Source organism: Panthera onca, chromosome B1 (assembly GCF_046562875.1).
Source record: "Panthera onca isolate mPanOnc1 chromosome B1, mPanOnc1 haplotype 2, whole genome shotgun sequence".
Taxonomy (NCBI): Eukaryota; Metazoa; Chordata; class Mammalia; order Carnivora; family Felidae; genus Panthera; species Panthera onca.
In genome coordinates, this window is record NC_138342.1 from 151,107,005 (window position 1) to 151,126,855 (window position 19,851).

Genomic DNA, 19,851 nt, shown 5'->3' on the forward strand with positions numbered 1-19,851 from the left:
AAGGCCTCTGAGGATTGATATTTACCATCTTATGCCACTTCCTTACTTGCTTATTATGCTGTAACTATACTTCCCTTCTTTTATATTTTGGAATCTGAAAGCAACTGACAAACCTCATCCTGCCTCAGCAGCTTTTCATCCCTCTTATTTTCATCTGGAACATTCCTTCTTTTGGGTTTCCTTCAGGTCTCAGCTTCGACAAAACATTCTTAGGGAAACCTTCTCCAGATGTCCAGACCGGGACAGGCTTTCTCACCTTCTACCTCCCCTCTCCTTATAGAAACCCTTTCCCAGTCCACTCTTTACAATTGTAATTCTATGCATTTATAGGCAAGTTCTACAGGATGACTGCTGGCTAGCACCACTTGAACATTATTTATTTAGTTAATTATTCTATTTCCCAATCTCTAAGTGCTTTCTATTTTTGAAAAACCTTGGCTAAGGGGATACCAAAATGAGTATGTTCTAGAGAATTTCAATGAGAAGTATCTATACTGATATTCTAACAAATTATGTCTAAGCAAACATCAAATTATTCATCTTATTATTGACCTAGCTCCACCAGACTGACATTATCTTTTTATGTATCTTTCTCCTTTTAGGCTAATATATCCCATGGGCTAAGACAAAAGCCAGGTCTTATTCATCTTGGTATTTCTAGGGCCTAGACTGTGTTCATCATGCTCTGCATTTGCAGGTCATGTTGAATTGATTCCATGTCACACGGAAGGACTTCAAATCACCAGCCATTTATTATTAGAGAAAAATTATAACACTTAACATGCCAGGAGGTGTTCTTAGTAGTGTCCATAGAACTACTGAATCTTCTTAGTTGTTGTCTAAAATTAACACTTTTAATCCTCACCATTGAGGAAACTATTCCCATCTTAAAGATGAGACTTAGGCACAATAAAATAACTTGCTTAAGTAGAGTAACTTGTCTCATAGTTACTGTTATGGACTGAATATGTCCTTCCAAAATTTAGACATTGAAATCTCACTCCCAAGGTGACAGCGTTAGGAAGTGGGGCCTTTGGAAGATGATCAGGTTGTAAGGGCAGAGCCTTCATGAATGAGGTTAGTGCCCTTGGAGGAAGGGTCCCAGAGAGCTCCTTCATGCCTTTTACTAGCTAAAGGATCACCATCTATGAACCAGGAGGAAGACTCTTACCAGACACTGATTCTGCCAGTGTCTTGATCTTCAACTTCTCAGGCTCCAGAGCTGTGAGAATAAATGTCTGTGGTCTTTACGTCACCTATTCTATGGTCTTCTGTTATAAGAGCTTGAGTTGACTAAGACTGCTACCATGCTGCAAATCCAGATTTGAATACAACTCCTCTGGTTCCAAAGCCCACAAACTTAACTACTATTTTCTATCACCTAGTTTTTAGGCTGCTTCTTTTTAGGCTACCATTACATATCGACAACTGTGAACGCACTAAATAAGAATATTCTCTGTACTTCAGTATTCCAGCCTCTTTAACTTTTATCTGGTGGTTAAGACTGAAATCAGTACGCGAAATACATATTGTAAGGTCCTCTCTATATGCTGATTCTAAAATCTTACAAACAGCTTCCTAGCAAACAATGTAGAAAAAGAGACATGAGCATTGTATTTACCACATAAAACAAACCAGTTGCTCTGAAGAAGCAAAACCAGATCAGGAAAGCATTTTATCTTCTGAAATGCAATGAAAGTCCCCTCAACAACATTCTTACATTAGTTAAAATGAAGTGTTTTTATGAGCAGGGAAACCATTCCCTACTTGTCATGTGATAATCTAAGAAGAGATCAGTTTGATAAATTATCATTTGAATATGCAAACCTAGGTTACTTCAAGGCCTTGTCTTTCTCATTCTAAAAAATGTTTTATAATGTAGAGAAAGGAATATAAGAATTATTATGTTCTATGGACTTCTTATGTCAGTTTTTTCCCAGAAAGATTATGCATTCATTCTACTTTTAATGTTATCATTAGAAAATAGAGACAGTCTGCTTTTTGTGTCCCAAATATATATATATATATATATATATATATATATATATATACACACATATACATTTATATACATATACACAAATACATATATATATATATATACAAAAATACATACACACACATATATATACTGATAATGATAAAATCCAATTATATATATTAATATATTAATAATATATATATAATTGGACTTTATCATTATCAGTTATATATATATTATATATATATAATATATATATTAATATAATATATAAACTAGTATTTAATATATATATTATATTAATTATATATATAATTATATATAATTAATATATAAATATATATATATATAATTGGACTTTATCATTATCAGTTACAGTCATCCTGGCTATAAAGACTAGAATCAAATGAATCAAATTTCCTTGACCTTGGGGAGCAATCACGTTTGGGGAGCTTGTCTAAGCCTGAATTTCTCTACATCTATCCTACCAATGATGCAAGGAAGTAGGTATAAGGATTCAAGCTAGGATAGGACACAGTAATCCCCAAATCTCCATAATCCTCATAATCCCCAAATCTCACTGGCATGAAACAAAGAACAATAAAAGACACTGCATGTCCACTTTGAATTACATGGTGACTCTTGTCACTGTCATTCTTACTGGGACCTCAGCTGATAGGGCAGTCACTATCTGGAACATTGGCAGCGGCGATAGTACAGGAAAACCTGGCACTGGTAGGTCTCGTGTTTGCTGACAAATACTCCAGGCTAGAAGTGGCACAGCTCACTGTGTTCGAAACTCATCAGCCAGCACTCCTTCCGGTCAGCCCCTACAGTAGAACTAAGAGGTACAATCTTACCATGTGCCTGGAAGGAAGAGAAAGCCAGCACAAGTGGCAGACGGAGTAGGGGTGGGAAGGTTTCCACTAGTTTTATTTCTGAAACAAAAACAAGGATTCCGGATTCCTACAGGTACAGAACTGAGGACAGTGTGGATAGGATCTAATCACGGTTTTACGATGTCTCCATAGAGAACTACAACAGCTTTGTTGAAGAGCAAAACTCACTGCTTTATTTAAAAAAAGAAAAAAAAAAAACAAAAAACCAAAGCTATTAATTAATTAAAGTGCAGCAGAAACCTCCCTTGATCTCCAGCCAAAAATTTCCTCAAACCTTAGTGTTAGGTCAGAATTCAGTAAAATCACTTGTGACGGGTTATAGAAAATAGAGTCCAGGTAGCATTCCGAAGCGCTAACGTAATCTAGGACAGATAGTAGATGGCCTACCTAGTGGCAAGTAAAGACAGGCAGGCTGCAAGCCAAATTTAGGCACGGGAATAAGTTTGCCCCTGCTACACAGTGTCTCGAAAAAGAAAAGGAACGTGCTTCTAAGTGTGGAAGGCACCTCCCAGTTAACCATGGTGCTCATCTCCACACTTAATAACTATACCAGAACACTCTGTGGTTAACTTATTTGTGCCTATGCCCTCTGAAGCCATTTGATTTTGCGTTCTCGGAATTCAGAGTAGATGCGTTGCATACATTTCAGACAACCCTTCATAAATATATTTACCTTGACCCTAGCTTTTGGTAAGATTATTAAGTAGCAGAAATTTTAGAACACATTCCTTTACAAGGTCATTGGGTGAGTTGTGTTACAAGTATGGCACCAAACGGTGTAGTCAAGAAGACGGCCGAGATACATGCCTTTACTTTACTCCGCATAGAGGTGGTTGAAAGGATTGTCTACTGGGACCGATAATGCCTTAGATTACAGCTCACAGATGACAGTGCATTAGTGAGTAAATATTTATTAGACTCTAAGCCAGACAACTTATTTATAGTAAATTATAGTTATTAAATTACAAATTATAACTAAGACTATTATTAGCCAATAGTTTCCAGAAATAGACTTTTAAAATGCATTTACAAGCAACACGACTTAAATTTAAGAACAAGAAATTGAGTAGACCAGAACCAGGAGTTGAGGCTCACAAAATCTCATACAAACCTACATGTTGGCACTCCAGGGAAGGGAAGGGAAGGGAAGGGAAGGGAAGGGAAGGTAGATTTTCCAGCAAACATTTGGGAGTGAATATTTTGTCAATTCTCTTCTCAATCTAAGTTTGCTGTTTTTGAGAAAGAGACAGAGTGAAACATCACATTATATTGCTTTTGGTTAGTTAAAATAGCCCTTTCATTAGGGTGATTTTTCTCACTTTAATGGTAGTCAATCTTGGTAGATACTCCCAGTTCCTTAGAATTGTCAAGTAAACTGTGATGAACAGTTCTAGCTGTGGAATGGACAAATGACTCAAGCATACAACGAAGTGCTTTTCTTCTGAGATACACTGAAAGATTTCCTGCCTGTGTCACAGCTTTTTTCTGGGAATTTTCAGATCACACTGACTATTCCTCAATCTTGGTTTTGTAAAATCCAGATTGTGGTATATTTGATCCTACATTTCTCCCTGGTGTAAAACCCATATAAGAACTTTCCATTTTGTAACTTTTATAGGGAAAAACATTAGTCTCAAAATCATTTTGAGCTTCTTTTAAGACCTAACACGAGAGAGAGACAAGAATAAGAACAAAGGAAAAGAATAAACACTGTTTTAGAAATAGGTGTTAAAGTAGTATAAATTGGATATGGAAAAATAAAAGAAACTATGTGAAAAACTGTCTTCTTGGAACACCAGGCAGTGAATCACACAGCACAAGATTTTGTGAACTTTGCCATTTATCACCCTGGGAAGCTACTCCCAAGGGCCCAGGCTAACTGCTGTTGCATTCATACTGATTATGACCCTCAGAAACCTTAGAAAATGAATGGTGCTTCAAGTACAGTATTTCTTTTCCAAATAAAGGTTTTTATTTTAAGAGATGCAATCATAATACAGCAGAACTGCATTATTTCCTAAGTAATGGACTTGGCCAATCCCTCCAGTCACCAGATAAGAAAGGTGCAATCACAAAGGCTAAGGGATTTGGAAAAGTCATCTACTTATCTCTGACTTCTCCCTCAGTTATGGGAGTTTTTCCATCATCCCTTCTACAGGGTAAGGCTGTTATGTTTAACATTTAAATAAAACTGTAAAATCTAGATACCAGTGGAAATATTTCTTAGGTGCATGCTGTTAGTTACTGGCATTTCTTTATATATTATCTGTTTTAACTGCTCAGTTAAGGATGAATTATACCTGTGACTTCTTTCTCCTCTGTATTTTTGTACAGGAGTCTCTTTATTTCCATAATATTATCTTTGTTTTAACCATATACCTTCCCAGTACCCTTTTCTCTGAGTTCTAAGAGCCTTCATTTACAGTGTGGTTAGTTGCTTAACCACACTGATTTAGGGACCATGTTCTTTATTCCGCTGGTGAGAGGGAGTTTTACTCCATTTTAATCTGCCTGGAAGGTTTGTGGTACGAGTCTAGGATGTATGTGAATGTGGAAAAAGTAGTTATTAAAACATTATTTAGGTAAAATTGTCTCAAGGTGGCATATACTTGTTTTGCTTTTAAATTTAATCTGATGCCAAAGCCATTGTATTTTATCATTTTCTCAGTTTAAACTTTGTCATTTGATTTTGTGCTTTTTCATAATTGGACCATCAGATTTAAGAATATATGCAGTGGCTCTGACTCTGTGTCACCTATCAGAAGATAGGCTTGACACTTGTTAATTTTCAGTTTAGGGAGATCTAGGAAGCCAAGTAAATGTAAATTTATGTTAACCAAGTAAATGTAGATCTAAGGTTAAATGTAAAACCAGTGATATTTATCAATTTCTATCCTTCTTATTATAGGAACTACCCTATGTTTAGGAATTATCTGTTTATAGATAATAGACAAAACACTAATAAAATTGGATGACGTACACATGCATTATATTCTGTGATTTTTAACAAAAAAGGTATGAAGAAATGACTCTTTCATTTTCTATGCCTTTTTATTTTTTCTTTTTTTCCCTAGGTGAATATAATATGAAATCAAACTCTTAGTATATTTGATACATTAAAAAAATAAATGTATTGCTTGCATCAGATACTCTATTATAAGTTAAATACAATTGCTAATGGGGCACCTGGGTGCCTCAGTCAGTTAAGCATCCAACTCGGTTTTGGCTCAGGTCATGATTCTCACAGTTCGAGAGTTTATTTGCTTTTTTTTAAGTTTATTAATTTATTTTGAGAGAGAGTGAGAAGCACAAGCAGGGGAGGGACAGAGAGAGAGAAAGGAAGAGAATCTCAAGCAGGCTCCCTGCTGTCAGCACAGAGCCTGGGCTATATCCTACAAGAGATCATGACATGAGCTGAAATCAAGAGTCAGTCACTTAATCGACTGAGTCACCTCGGTGACCCAGCAATTTACTCTCCTTTAAAACTTCATTTTTTTTTTTTAGAAGAATGAAAACTAATTAGATAAGAACACAATAGTGAGTATAAACCCTCCAGGTTTCTTTCCATCCTTCTCTTTTCAATGCAATCTCACATACAGATCTTTGTGTCCCCACACAACCATCGTATCCAAATAAAAATATAATAGTTCAATTGCTATTTTCTAACATTTGTAATGACTTCTATATGTTTTTAGGAAGAGTGAAAACTTAATATAAAAGCTATCTTTGTTATATCTTCTAAAATCAATATTTTTATTACACTGTAAAGTAGATACTTTCAATCTTTAATTTTTGTCAGTAACTTGGTGATTCTCAAGTGGAAAAATATGGTTATACACAAGAGTAATTCACTTGAATTTTTACATTCCTTTAGAAAGACATGATAAAATGACAAACTCTCTTCTTTTCCAAGTTTAGACTGAGTACTAAGTAAATGTTTAAAAGTTCTTGTCTTTAAATATCTGCATGATATTTACTCAGTAGACATATATCATGTGCTGACTTAGGTTCTGAGGATAGAACTATAAAAAATCTTTTGTTCTCTCAAAAATTTACTTCTGATGGTTTTCCCAAATTGGGGGGAAAAAAGCAAAAAGAAATTATTTAAGATAAACAGCTTTTAGTGCAGAATTTGAGATTTTCAAAGCCTACAGGCTTCTGAGATGTGTGAAATATTTAATTGACAGTCCACCTTTGAAATTTCTAGTGTTTCTTATTTTCTAACATTTAGTAGCTCTGCTCCAAATGAGATGTCCATAGTGGTGAGGGCAGAGTGGCATAGAATCTTCCAGGAACTCCTCACTCTTTCCTCTCCCCATCCCATTTTCTCCCCTTGTTTTCTTGAGTATTTCCTAATATGGCAGAGTCAGGTCTAGGAAAGGAGACAGACAGTTTTAACAAACCATTGTCCCTAAGGTAGATAAGATTATTTCTTGACAATCCTTTTTTTCTCCTTTCCTGTTCAAGGTTACCCTGTGGGTGGAGTCCACTCCCCACCCCCCTTGACTTGGGTTTGGCTATGAAACCTGGTATGACTTACAAAATGAGAACAGAAGTCACTCTGTGTCAGTTCTGAGCAAAAGCACTGCAAGTTCCTGCTTGCCTTCCTGCTTTCCTACACTCCTCCGTGAAAAGAACATGCTACCCACACCTACCCTCCCAAAATGGGGAGACACAGGGAACAGAACCTACTCCGCAGCCTAGATCCAAGTCCCCCCAAGTCAGCCAATCTCAGACAAACCCGGAAGAGAGCTGCTCACAGGCAGCTAACAAGGCTGTGAGCAAGAATAAATGTGGTAAACCTTTGAGACTTGGGGATTGGTTGTTATACGGAATAACTGCAACTTTACTGAAATGGTTTTGGGTTCTAAGACTATATTGTGTTAAGAGCTAGAGTTTGGATGAAGTTGGAGGCTAGAGATTCTCTGGCCTCTGCCAAGCTTGTGTCTGGGTATGTGTGGGGGGGGTGGGGGGGCACATGCACATACATCTGTTTGTTCAGCATGTTATCTTTAAATATTCTCTGTTATTACAATAAGTTTGAACTCATTTTTAAAAGACTAATTTAGGGTGTGCATGGTAATATTTGTGTACTTCTGCAGATGATATAAAACAGAAAACATGTAACAAAGCTGGACCTTTGCTGGTCCCAATGAAAGAGAATGAAAAAGGGATAGGAGCAGGATTTGAAGAAGAAATAACTGATCTTTGAAAGCAGGAAAGAAAGGGTAAGATGTATGTGATATTGCTATATAGCTGAGATCTTCCCAGAATTCCCTCGTGCAGAATCTTGCTAGAACCCATAATTTCCAAATTAAAATTATATTTTGTCCCTTCTACCAATTTTCTCTATTCTGATCCATCTCTAGACATAATAAAAAATATAATTCCCTCAGTGCCAAGATTTTAACTAGGTATTAGTATAAATCAAATATATACTCAAAAATAATTAAATGATTATTACCATGTTCTCTTTCACCTCTGATTAAACCTGAGTCTCCTGGGAAGATTGTTTTTCTAAATGTAAAAAAAAAAAAAAAAAAAAAAAAAAAAATCACAAAATGTTGAGATCTCAGAGTTTGGGAGTAAAGTTTTAAGGTGAGTGAGTCTTGCCTTTAATTCAGCTGTCTAATCTATTCTGTGTGTGTGTGTGTGTGTGTGAGAGAGAGAGAGAGAGAGAGAGACTGAGAGAGAGAGAGAGAGAGAGAGAGAGAGAGGAGGGTGGGGAGATGACCCTGGGAAAAGAAAAGAAAAATAAGACTGAATATTCAGGTTTATTTCCAACTGGAGGAGGAGGGCCAACCACAAATACATCTTTTTCCCTTCCTTCTGGGCCTTCTTTCTTTCTTAGGAAAATCATCTCTATTCTGCTTCCCTATCCAGCTATAGGTTTACTCCCTGAAGTCTGAGGTCTGAGTGTCCCCTGTCATAATGTATTTCACTTCCAAATACATTTTTCTTTAAAACACTTACCTCTTTCTAAATACATCCGCTACTCTCCACCTCTATGGCTACCAGTCTAGCCAGACCATCACCTGCTCTAGACTACAATTGTTTGTTTGGAGTTTCTCTGCTTCCACTTGTATCCTTTCTATCTGATCTTCAAATAAAAGTCAGAATGATTACTGCTCTCATTAAAATCCCTCCAAAATCCACTAAAAATAAACCTGACCTTCATTAAGGTTTATAAGACCGTCCATGACGTGGCTCCATGGTCATCACCATTTTTTTCCCTTGCTCATTCTTCTCCAAGCACACAGTGTTAAAGAGTGTCCCTAAAGTTATACAACTTTATAAAATTGCTGGCAATAGGCTGTATTGTCACCCTCTTCTTGTCACCTAATGTAGGCCCTGCAGAAACTCCATATAGTTCCACATTCCAAGAAATGAATCACAGGGGTCTTTTTGCTTTGGACTATTACATGCTTGATTTATTATGACACTGTAGAGGGCAATGCAACAGGAAATATCAGAGAGGAATCTTTTCAGCTCTGCAGTTCTCAAGGTGCTGGCTAAGGTATATCCTTTGAGACTTTCCAATTTTCTACCCTGACCCTTACTTGACTGATTTCCAAGCTCCTTCGTATCCTGTAGGAGATGCATTGGCACACAGCCTGGACAAAACACCAAGCAATTACTATAAATTAATGATTTATTGTTTCTTCCTCTTCTGTCTGATAATCTTCTATTGGTTTCCTGAATTTAATTTTGTTTTCCTACTTCCTAGATTTTGTCAGTAAGAGAATGGTGGATATTTCAGTGGCAAGATTTTTAGACATCTTGAAGGTTCTTTTGTGAGGTTGAGAATATAGCAGGCCTTAAGGTGTAGGATTTAGTCATCTGTTCCCAAAGGCAAGTGTGGGCCCTCACCTCTTGTCTTTCTAGGACCCCAAAATCACAGGATAAAAATTTCATTTTTCAAGAGATTTTCTCCTCTTTTGAATGATCTCTTTGAATAGGTTAATTCTTGTTGTTTATCCTGGATCATCAGTGCTTCCCTTCCTGAATTCTAATATACATAACTAAATATGTTCTGGGGCACCTAGGTGAGTCAGTTAGTTAAGCATCTGATTCTTGATTTGGGCTCAGGTCATGATCTCACTGTCCATGAATTTGAGCAACACATCAGACTTGGGACTCTCCTTCTCTCTTTTCCTCACATGTGCTCTCTCTCACTCTCTGTCTTTCTCTCTCTCTCTGTCTCTCAAAATAAATTAATAAACTTAAAAAAACAATAACAATATGTTCAACCTCCCATTCCTTAACTATCACAAAGCCTAAAATGATATGGTCACTTTCTCTTAAGATATTACTTTGGTAATCAATTATTTTTTTGTGGGTTGGAATTAAATCTGTTATCACATTTCCATTGTGGTCATTGTCTCTATGATTTAAGAGATGTAAAGGCTTTGTATACATTATGTATATAATTGAACTCATAATTGAAAATTTATTCCTTCCCTGAGATCATAGTGAAATTAATGATTTTTTTAAAAAATATTTCTTATATCTTAAGAAAAAGTATAAAGACATCCCAAGATTTTCTTTCTTTTTAAAAAAACTTGTGTCTCTATTCTTTGTTTAAAAAAAACAATTGTTGCTTTCTTTATTTCCGTTTCTTCCACTCAGACCTTCGTGCTCTCCCAATTCTGCCTTTATGTCTATATTCAAATGTCTTTATACTGTGTCTCATAGAAGCTGTTGCTTTCTGAAATGGAGCATTTTGTTCTCTTCTTTCTAGTTGACAACTTACAGAATGAATGTGCTTTCATTTTTGTTTAGCTCATGAAGAAAATCAATGAGTAAACTGGCAATTTCCTTTACAAATTGACTATAGGACTTCAACTATTTTAATCAGAGCCCTTGAGACATTTATACCTATATAAATAATCATTGAGACTTATTAACTTAATCTTATAAACAGACTTATAATTTTCACTTGAACAATATTTTTATAAAGCACTAGCTGATATGGATCATTTTGAAAATTCAGTTAACTGTCAATAAAAGTAGACTTTATTTTGAAAGACAACCATTAAATTTTATCTAGGCAGTGTGAGCATTGTTAAATGTCAAGTTCTTCCTATATGAAGTAACATTTTAGTGATAAAATGTCCTGCCATCAGCTTTTATTTATTTAGGCATTTTAATCTAATAAATTGAATCATACAATGTGATTCAGTAAGAGTTAAGGAAGCCGTGACCGTAGATTTATAATTTGCTTGGCATTGCAGATAGATAGCATCAAATGCACAAGAAAAGCTACTATATTCTATTACGTCTCTATGATCGTAATGAAAATAATAGTGAAGCTTGTTGGAAGCCAGACAGGATTACTTAATTTAGATACTAGAAATTTTTCTTAGAAGTCATTTAGGAGAGGAAAATAATTTTCTATTGCTATTTTGCTAAATGGATTAAAAAAGCTTCCTATGTTTTATTTCAGCATATGTTGTAAAAGGAAATATTGGGTTCTTTTATAAACTTCATAGAGAGAACAGTTTATTTTAATTCTGGCAGCTCAGCATGGACTAAAATCATATTAGATAAGCTTTCCTTTTTATTGACCTATGGCAACTTAAAAGCCAGAGGAGAAAAAAAAAAAAACCACAAAAATAATAAATGCTACATATAGCACTATGGGTGCCCTCATACAATACTTGTAGGAGTAACTGCTGTGAATTTTTCTTGACATACATTTGGCAATACATATCAATACGTACAGCTATTAGTACAGTGAATCCAGTTCTAAGAATTTATACTAAGGAAAAGTGCAAAGTATATGTAAAGCTATACACACACACACACACACACACACATATATATATACATATACATACACATACATACCACACACACATACATATTCATGAATATAATGTTCATCATATTAAAGTTCATTATTGTGTCAGTCCTAATAGTAAGTATATTACTATAGCAGCACATCCATGCAATGGAGTATTGGGCCACCATGTAAAGTTACTGTGTAGATTTAACTTACACACATGTTTTATAGATCTCTAAATGTTTAAAAATCTATAGATAAAAAAATTCCACAATGTATAAGAGTGTTACTGATATTTAAATAACTGGGGATTATAACACAACTGCAAAGGAAGATATCATTGGTTTACAGAAATCTTCCCCATCTATTTCTGTGATTTACAAGTTTTTTTCCTTGGTTATATATTACCTTTAAAATTAGTAATCAATACTACATCCTGTTGAAAAAGAAATGACGAAAGCTGGCAATTGTATCTGTTAATTTTCTAATGTAAAAATATTTTCTATCTACAAATATTTGTGCAAATGTATGTGTATGTCCATTTAGCACACTTACCTTTGGTAAGGACGCTCGAGATCCTGAACTCTGTGTGGTCATAGTCAGAACAGTAGTTATTCCCAAGGCTACCCTGGCTGGAGCAGCATCCATATTGATCCAGAATGAAACCCAGGATAGAATCACGATCAGGAGACTGGGAATGTACATCTGGATCAGATAGTATCCCATTTGTCGTTCAAGATGGAATCGCACTTCTATACATGTAAATTTGCCTAGTTGGTTGTAAAATAAATGCAGCAATTGGTAAAAATAGGTCTTTGTATGGTATCAAATGTCACTTTTTTTTTTTTTATATTTTGTCCTAAAATTTTCCATGACAGTGAGAAAGGATCCTAAATCATATATGCAAATTGGTTTCTGAAAAAATAGTTTTCTTCTAGTTCTGTAAGCATCTGGAAGCAACATGAGAGTATACTTACCAGGAAATAGTTTGTAATCTTATTACTTCACATTTGATTAGCACTTCCTACTTTGAAAGTACTCAAACATCTATTATTTCACTTGATTCTAGCAATTGTTTCTGAGATAAGACAGGAGAAGTGTGTGTCTATTACATAAAGGCCTTCTTTACTCATTGATGGTGTCTGTTTAGTACTTACTTAGAGCCAGGTGCTATTTGGTCCAGAGGCCTTTACATTTACTTTAAAGTAAGTGCTAAAGGAAAAATTCAGTTGAAGATAAATACTTCCTTAAATGTAATTTATATAAATTATGCATTAATAATTTGGAAACTATTAATGCAAAGAAGAGCAAAACATGTTATTTTCCATCAATAAATTTGAGCATAATTTAAAAACACACTAAAATAACCTGAGATATATTTACTCTATATATTTACGACATGTGTCTCTATTATGGTAAGTAACTAATAGAGGAATTAATTATGTCTTAGTTAACCATTTTGTTGTTATCTCTGCTTACCCTCGGACTATAGTTCTTAGTGCTATTACCATGTTATCTTTCCCTAAAATAACTGTTTATCTGAATAACCAAATTCTTGGTTTTATTAAGGTCAGTGAGTTAACATGCTGATCTTTTTTTAAGTGACATTCTCTGATCCAGTTGTGAAAGAGAATCACAGAGCACATCCAAGAAAATTAGTAGTGTATTCTTAGATAAGTTTCAGGGCAAAATTTCTAGAAATGTGGCTTGAGCCACGTGCTACTGTGATGCACAGGACACTCACTAGATGAAAGGATGGATGAGATTTCAGAGCTTAAAATCCCTAACAAAGTTTCAGAAACTCTGGGGAAGTTAGATTCCACTCTTTAGTGTTTAGTGACCAGAAACATACATGCAAGCTATCTATGATCTTTTCATCAATTTATCAACTACATACAGAATGCCTAGAAATTCTTGAAATATTTAAAAATAAATTTAGATTTTTAAGATTATATTAAAACATATGGGCTCTGTGCTGACAGCTCAGAGCCTGGAGTCTACTTCGGATTCTGTGTCTCCCTCTCTATCTCTCCCCCACTTGCGCTCTGTCTCTTGCAGAAATAAACATAAAAAAAAATTAAGATTATATTAAAATATAAAAAGTTAAATAATGAAATAGGGTAAGAATAACAGACATTTTCTTGTTATCACTATTAATAATCCAAGTAATCTCATGATATAATTAATAATAAATTAATTGATAATAGATAAAAATATACACATGTATACCACATGTGTATGTGTGGTTCTAGAGAGAAAAATGAACAAGTTATACAAATTCTGATATAAGCACTGGAGCTTCTTTAAGTACATTTATATTTTGACTGTCATTTTATTTTATTATTAGTTATTTAATTATTTTACTTTTAAGGCTTAAATTTTATTTCTTGTAAGTGATTCAAAATTTATTTTGATTGATTCATTTTTTAGTTACAAAGTAAAAAAAAAATGCATTCTAGTCTCAACTTTTCTTCAAAAAAAAAAACCTAGAGAAAATGTAAAGAATTATTGCAATTCAATGATAAAAAGGCAAATAATCCAATATAAAAATGGGCACAAGGTTGACTATTTTATGGCAGTTGAACTTTTTATTTGGGTTGTCTGTAATTTGCAATTAAAATATCCTGGCTGAGATGGATCAAGCAAAAAAAAGTTATTAAAAGCAGGTATTAAAGAGAGGATATTGCTACTTGGAGAAATTAAAAGGATTATAAAAATTACTAGGAATAACTGTATACCAACAAGCGATGAAATGTACAAATATATAGAATGACACATATTACTGAAACTGATTCAAGAAGAAATAGAAATCTGAATAGGCCTATAAAAAGTAGAGGTTGAATTAGTCATTTTAAAACTTCACACAAGGGAAAACTAAAGACCAGAAAGCTTCACTGGTGAATTCTGTTAAACATTTAAAGACAAATGAATAACAATCCTACATAAACTCTTCCAGGAAATAGACAGAAGGGAATACTTCCTAATTCATTCAATGAGGTGAGTATTACCCTGATAGAAAAACCAGATAAAGACATCCCAGGAAAAAAATGTATACAGCCGATATCTCTTATGAATATAAATGCAAGAAAACCAGAAAAATACTAGCAAACTGCATCTAGCAACATATGAAAAGAGCTATACACCGTAACCAACTACAATTATGGAATGAAAGCAAGTTGGCTTAGCCTTAAAGTCAATGTAATACACTATATTAATAGAACAAAAACCAAAACTAAATGATCATCTCAACAGAAGTAAAACTTTGTGAAAAATCCAACAGTCTTTCGTAACAAACACAACAAACTAGAAACAGAAAGGAATTTCCTCAACCTGATAAAAGGCTTCTATGAAAAACTTACAGCTAATACCATACTTAATGGTGAAAAGCTGAGTGCTTTCCTACTAAATTCTGGAACAAGGCAAGAATGTCTTCTCTTGCCACATCTATTAAGCATTGTAGTGAGAGGTTCTGGCCACGATAATTAGGCCAACAATTAAGAAAAAGGCATTCAGATTGAAAAGGCAGTACTAAAAGTATCTCTACAAGCAGGAAATATTACCTTGCATGTGGGAAATCCTAGAGAATTCACTAAAAATCTAGTTGAACTGCTGAGTTCAGCAAGGTTATAAGATATACTATCACTATACAAAAATCAGTTGTGTTTCTCAACACTAGCAATAAACAATAAAAAATCAAATTAAAAAAACAATTCCATTTATAATAGAACCACATAAAATAAAATACTAATAAGTAAATTTAATGAAAGAAGTGCAAGGCTTCCACACTAAAGAAATACAAAACATAGCTGAACAAAATTGAAGAAAATTGGAACAAATGGAAAGTCATTCTGTCATTAATTAAAACACTAAATATGGCTAAATCAAAATACTTCCCAAGTTGCTCTACAAATTCATTTCAATCTCTCTCAAAATATCAACTGCCTTTATGCAGAAATTTACAAGCTGATTCTGAAATTAGTATGGAAATGCAAGGGACCTAGAATAACCAACCAATACAGCCTTCAGGGGAAAAAAGAACAAATTTGGAGGACTCACATTTCCCCATTTCAAGGCTTGCTACAAATCTACAATAACTACAAAACATGGTCATCTCATATAGATATGCAGTTCACTGGAATAGAGCTGAAGTCCAGAAATGATCATTTATGGTCAACTGATTTTCAACAAAGGACTAAAGCTATTCTATAGCGAAATATCAGTCTTTTCAATAGATGTACAGGGAGAACTTTGTGTTCACATGCAAAAGAATGAACATCTACCCCATCTCATACTATTCAAAATGGATCATAGACCTATATGCAAATTCTAAAACTACAAAATTCTTAGAAGAAGGCATGGGGTAAATCTTTATAGCCTTGGGTTAAGCAATAATTTTTTTAAATACAATACCAAAATCACAAGAAATAAAAGAAAAAAAGTGATAAATTTGGCTTCCTCAAAATTAAAAGTTTTGGGGCTTCAAATGACACAATTAAGAAAGTGAAAAGACAATCTACCAACTGGGAAAAAGCATATGTAAGTCAATACTAAAAAAGGGAAATAACTGAATCAGAAAATAGGTAAGAAAATTGAATAAACATCTTTTTCCAAAGAAGATATGCAAATATCAATAAGCACATGAAAAGGGGAGCCAGGATGGCTCGGTCTATTAAGAGTTTAAGTGTCAGATTTCAGCTCAGGTCACAATCTCAGGTTCATGAGTTCAAGTTCCACCACATAGGGTTCTGGGATGACAGCACAGAGCCTGCTTTGGATCCTCTCCTTATCTCTCTGCCCCTCGCTTGCTCTCTCTCTCTCTGTCTCTGTCTCTCTCTTTCTCTCTCTCAAAAATAAATAAACATTAAAAAAAGCACATGCAAAGATTTTCATCATTACCCATTAAAGAAATGTAAATCAAAACCACAATGAGATATTGTTTCACCCACTAAAATGGCTATAATAAAAGAGATGAACAATAACAAGGGTTGGTTAGGATGTGGAGAAACTGGAACCTTCACTGATTGATGGAAGGGTTGTAAAATGGTGTGAATACTTTGAAAAACAGACTGGCAGTTCTTTAAAATGTTAAACATAGATTTACCACATGATCCAACTTTCCACTCCAAATTATATACCCAAGAGATATGACATAGATTCACCCCAAAATATGTATATGAGTGTTCATAAGTGGCTCATAAGTTGGAAACACTCCCAATGTCTATCAACTGGTGAATGAATAAAAAAAAAAACAAATGAGGTATATCCATATAATAGAGTACTATTCGGGAATAAAAAGGAATGAAGTATAGAAATATGCTACCATGGGGATGAATCTCAAAAACTTTCTTCAAAGTGAAAAAAGACCATCACAAAGACCACATATGATTCCATTTATATAAAACATCCAGAAAATATAAAGCTATAGAGACAGAAAGTTGACTACTGATTACCTAGGGCTGCTGGATGGGAAGGAGTGCTAATGGTTATGAGGTTTCTTTTTTTTAGGTGATAAAATGTTCTGAGATATGGTGATGGTCGCACACCTCGGTAAATATACTAAAAATCACTGAGCTGTGTTCCTTAAACAAATGAATTTTATAGTACCTCAATTATATCTCAATAGAGTTGTTGCATTGTTTTAAATGTTTATTTATTTATTTTGAAAGAGAGAGAAAGAGTGTGAAAATGCAAGTGAGAGAGGGGCAAAGAGAGGGAGAGAGAGTGATTCACAAGCGGGCTCCACACTGTCAGTGCAGAGGCCACAGGACTCTGTCTCACCAACAGCGATATCATGACCTGATCTGAAATCAAGAGTCAGATGCTTAACCAACTGAGAGCCACCCAGGAGCCCCTCAATAGAGTTGTTAAAAAAAAAAATTCCTTTCTTACAAGATGAACAAGGTCTGAGGATCTAGATAACATGGCAACTAGAGTTGATAACACTACTGTATAATTGAAATTTGCTAGGAGAGTAGAACGTAAATATTTTTACATACACAAAAGGTAAGTATGTGAAGGGATGGGTGTATTAACTAACTTGATAGGGGAATCTTTTAACAGTGTATACATATATTAAATCAGCATGTTGCACGCTGATTAACCTATTATTTTATGTCAATTATACCTCAACAAAACTGGAGGGGGAAAAAAAGCCTGCTTGCCGATACAGAGCTAAAGGGAAAGTTTCCTGTTTAGAGTAAATCTGCCCCTCCCAGGAAAAGATTGTAATACTCTCACATGTACAGACAAATTCTCCATGTTCAAATCCACTTTTTATTTACTATTTTACTCAACAAATACTTGTTGAGTATCTTCATACTTCAGCAGACTGAGGAAACAAAGAAATAAACTATATATAATCCTTGGCTTTAAAAACTTTTGGTAATAAAGGAAACAATACGTAAGTAAGCATAGAAATTAAAGATAAAATTTTAGGCAGTGAAAGCAGTAAGTGGAAGGGGGCATTTGGGCATTCAGCATGTGTTTGTTATGGAGTCATTTGAGCAGTCTGGAACTATGTGAGAGTATTGAGTTTGGGACAATTTGGGGAAATAGTATGTTTGTGTGTGGAGAAGAATGTACGTAGAGAAGTATGTATGTAAGTATAGAAGAGCATGTACAGAAGGAAGAGCAAATACAAAGGACCCAAAGCAGGAATCGGTGGGTGTACGTAAGAAAGCAAGCCACTGTGGCCAACTCATAGAGTAAGGGGAGACGTAGAAGAGAGTCTTGGGGAGACCCCAAGTTTGTGGCATTTTGTTACAGCAGCCCTAGGAAACCAGTCCACCAGCTTATACCAACTCTAGTCGCTTCTTAGCATCTCTCTAAAATTTGCTTGTCACTGTGACTGACCCTGGAGAGTTGAGCCAGGACCCTGGTATTGACCTGCTTGCCCTTTATCTTTGGGTTGAGATCTTAACCTTGAACTCCCCATTAAATTAAATATCAGCCTCATCCCTGGGCTAAGAAAACAGCAGTGACTTTTTCACCAGGTACTATGAATTGATTAAAGAGATAAAAGAGATTGAAGACCTTGTAGAGTGAAAGGTCAGGTCACAGTACTGGCAATCGATGAGCCAAAGAGGAATCATAGTTACTGTAAGGAAATAATAGGAGCAGCAGCTGATGCCAGTGGGAGGCTGTGGACTAACCGCACTGAAGTGATGACTCACTTGTGGGTGGTTTAACAGAATTTGTAGGAATAGTTTAGGCAGCAAGAATAAATATTATGGGAATAGTCCGTACTGATTGAGAGAAGAGAACAGATCTCATGAATGTGCAAATATATCAATCCTTGGTGTTAAAAACAAAATCTTGGGGCGCCTGGGTGGCTCAGTTGCTTGAGTATCCGACTTCCACTCAGGTTATGATCTCCTGGTTCGTGAGTTCCAGCCCCGTGTGGGACTCTGTGCTGACAGCTCAGAGCCTGGAGCCTGCTTCAGATTCTGTGTGTGTCTCTCTCTCTGCCTCTCCCTTGCTCACATGCTCTCTCTCTCTCTCTCTCTCAAAAATAAATTTAAAGTTAAAAACATATATCTATCCTCAAAGGCAAAAGGCTGCTGTGTCAGTGTGAGTAGTAGGTGCTTAAGTAGCAGTAACTTGAAATGCATAAAACTGTAGCCAAAAGAGAGGTTTAGGCAAATGAAGCTTTAAAAAAAAAAAAAAAAAAAAGCAATTTCTTTCATTTTGTCATCAAACATAACGTATATTGTCCAAGAAGAGCTAGAAAGTACATTTTATTGTTCACATAGAAATTAAAGGAACTTTTTTTTTTGAAATATTGTTTAGACAGAACTATGGGCTTTTTGCAAAAGAAAAAAATAGATATAATTGAGCATTTCTTTGATCCTATACGAATCAGTTATATAACAACATGCATTGAGTTGAAGTATTCGTAAATTTCACATACATTTGTTTTCTGCTGTCACTATGAAAAATACTGAGCTATAAATAGTTAAAATAATTAATCTACCACTATAATTAAGAAATATTGAACATCATAAAACCAGAAGTCACAGGCATTATAAAGAATGCTCAAACCCTACCTGTGTTGTAATGTTTAGTGCAGTATCGTAAATCTTTCTCTTCTTTCAGCAGAAACTGGGGCAAAGTGAGTCCTTCGGCCACTTGTACAGGCGCCTCATCTTGCCATTCAAAAATGAGATCATTCATTGTGTACCCAACTA

General features: G+C 34.9%; 1 protein-coding gene across 3 annotated transcripts in view; it reads right to left on the bottom strand.

Annotated features, from left to right (window-relative positions):
* Positions 1–19,851, bottom strand: part of GLRA3 (glycine receptor alpha 3) — a 235,028-nt gene that overhangs the window by 64,511 nt on the left and 150,666 nt on the right. For all 3 annotated transcript variants that reach the window (XM_078445598.2, XM_078445600.1, XM_078445597.1), the window contains exons 6-7: positions 19,711–19,848; positions 12,221–12,435 (exon numbers count right to left, since the gene is read on the bottom strand). In XM_078445598.2, the coding sequence (XP_078301724.2) occupies positions 12,221–12,435; positions 19,711–19,848 (353 nt within the window). The remainder of the gene's footprint in view (positions 1–12,220; positions 12,436–19,710; positions 19,849–19,851) is intronic.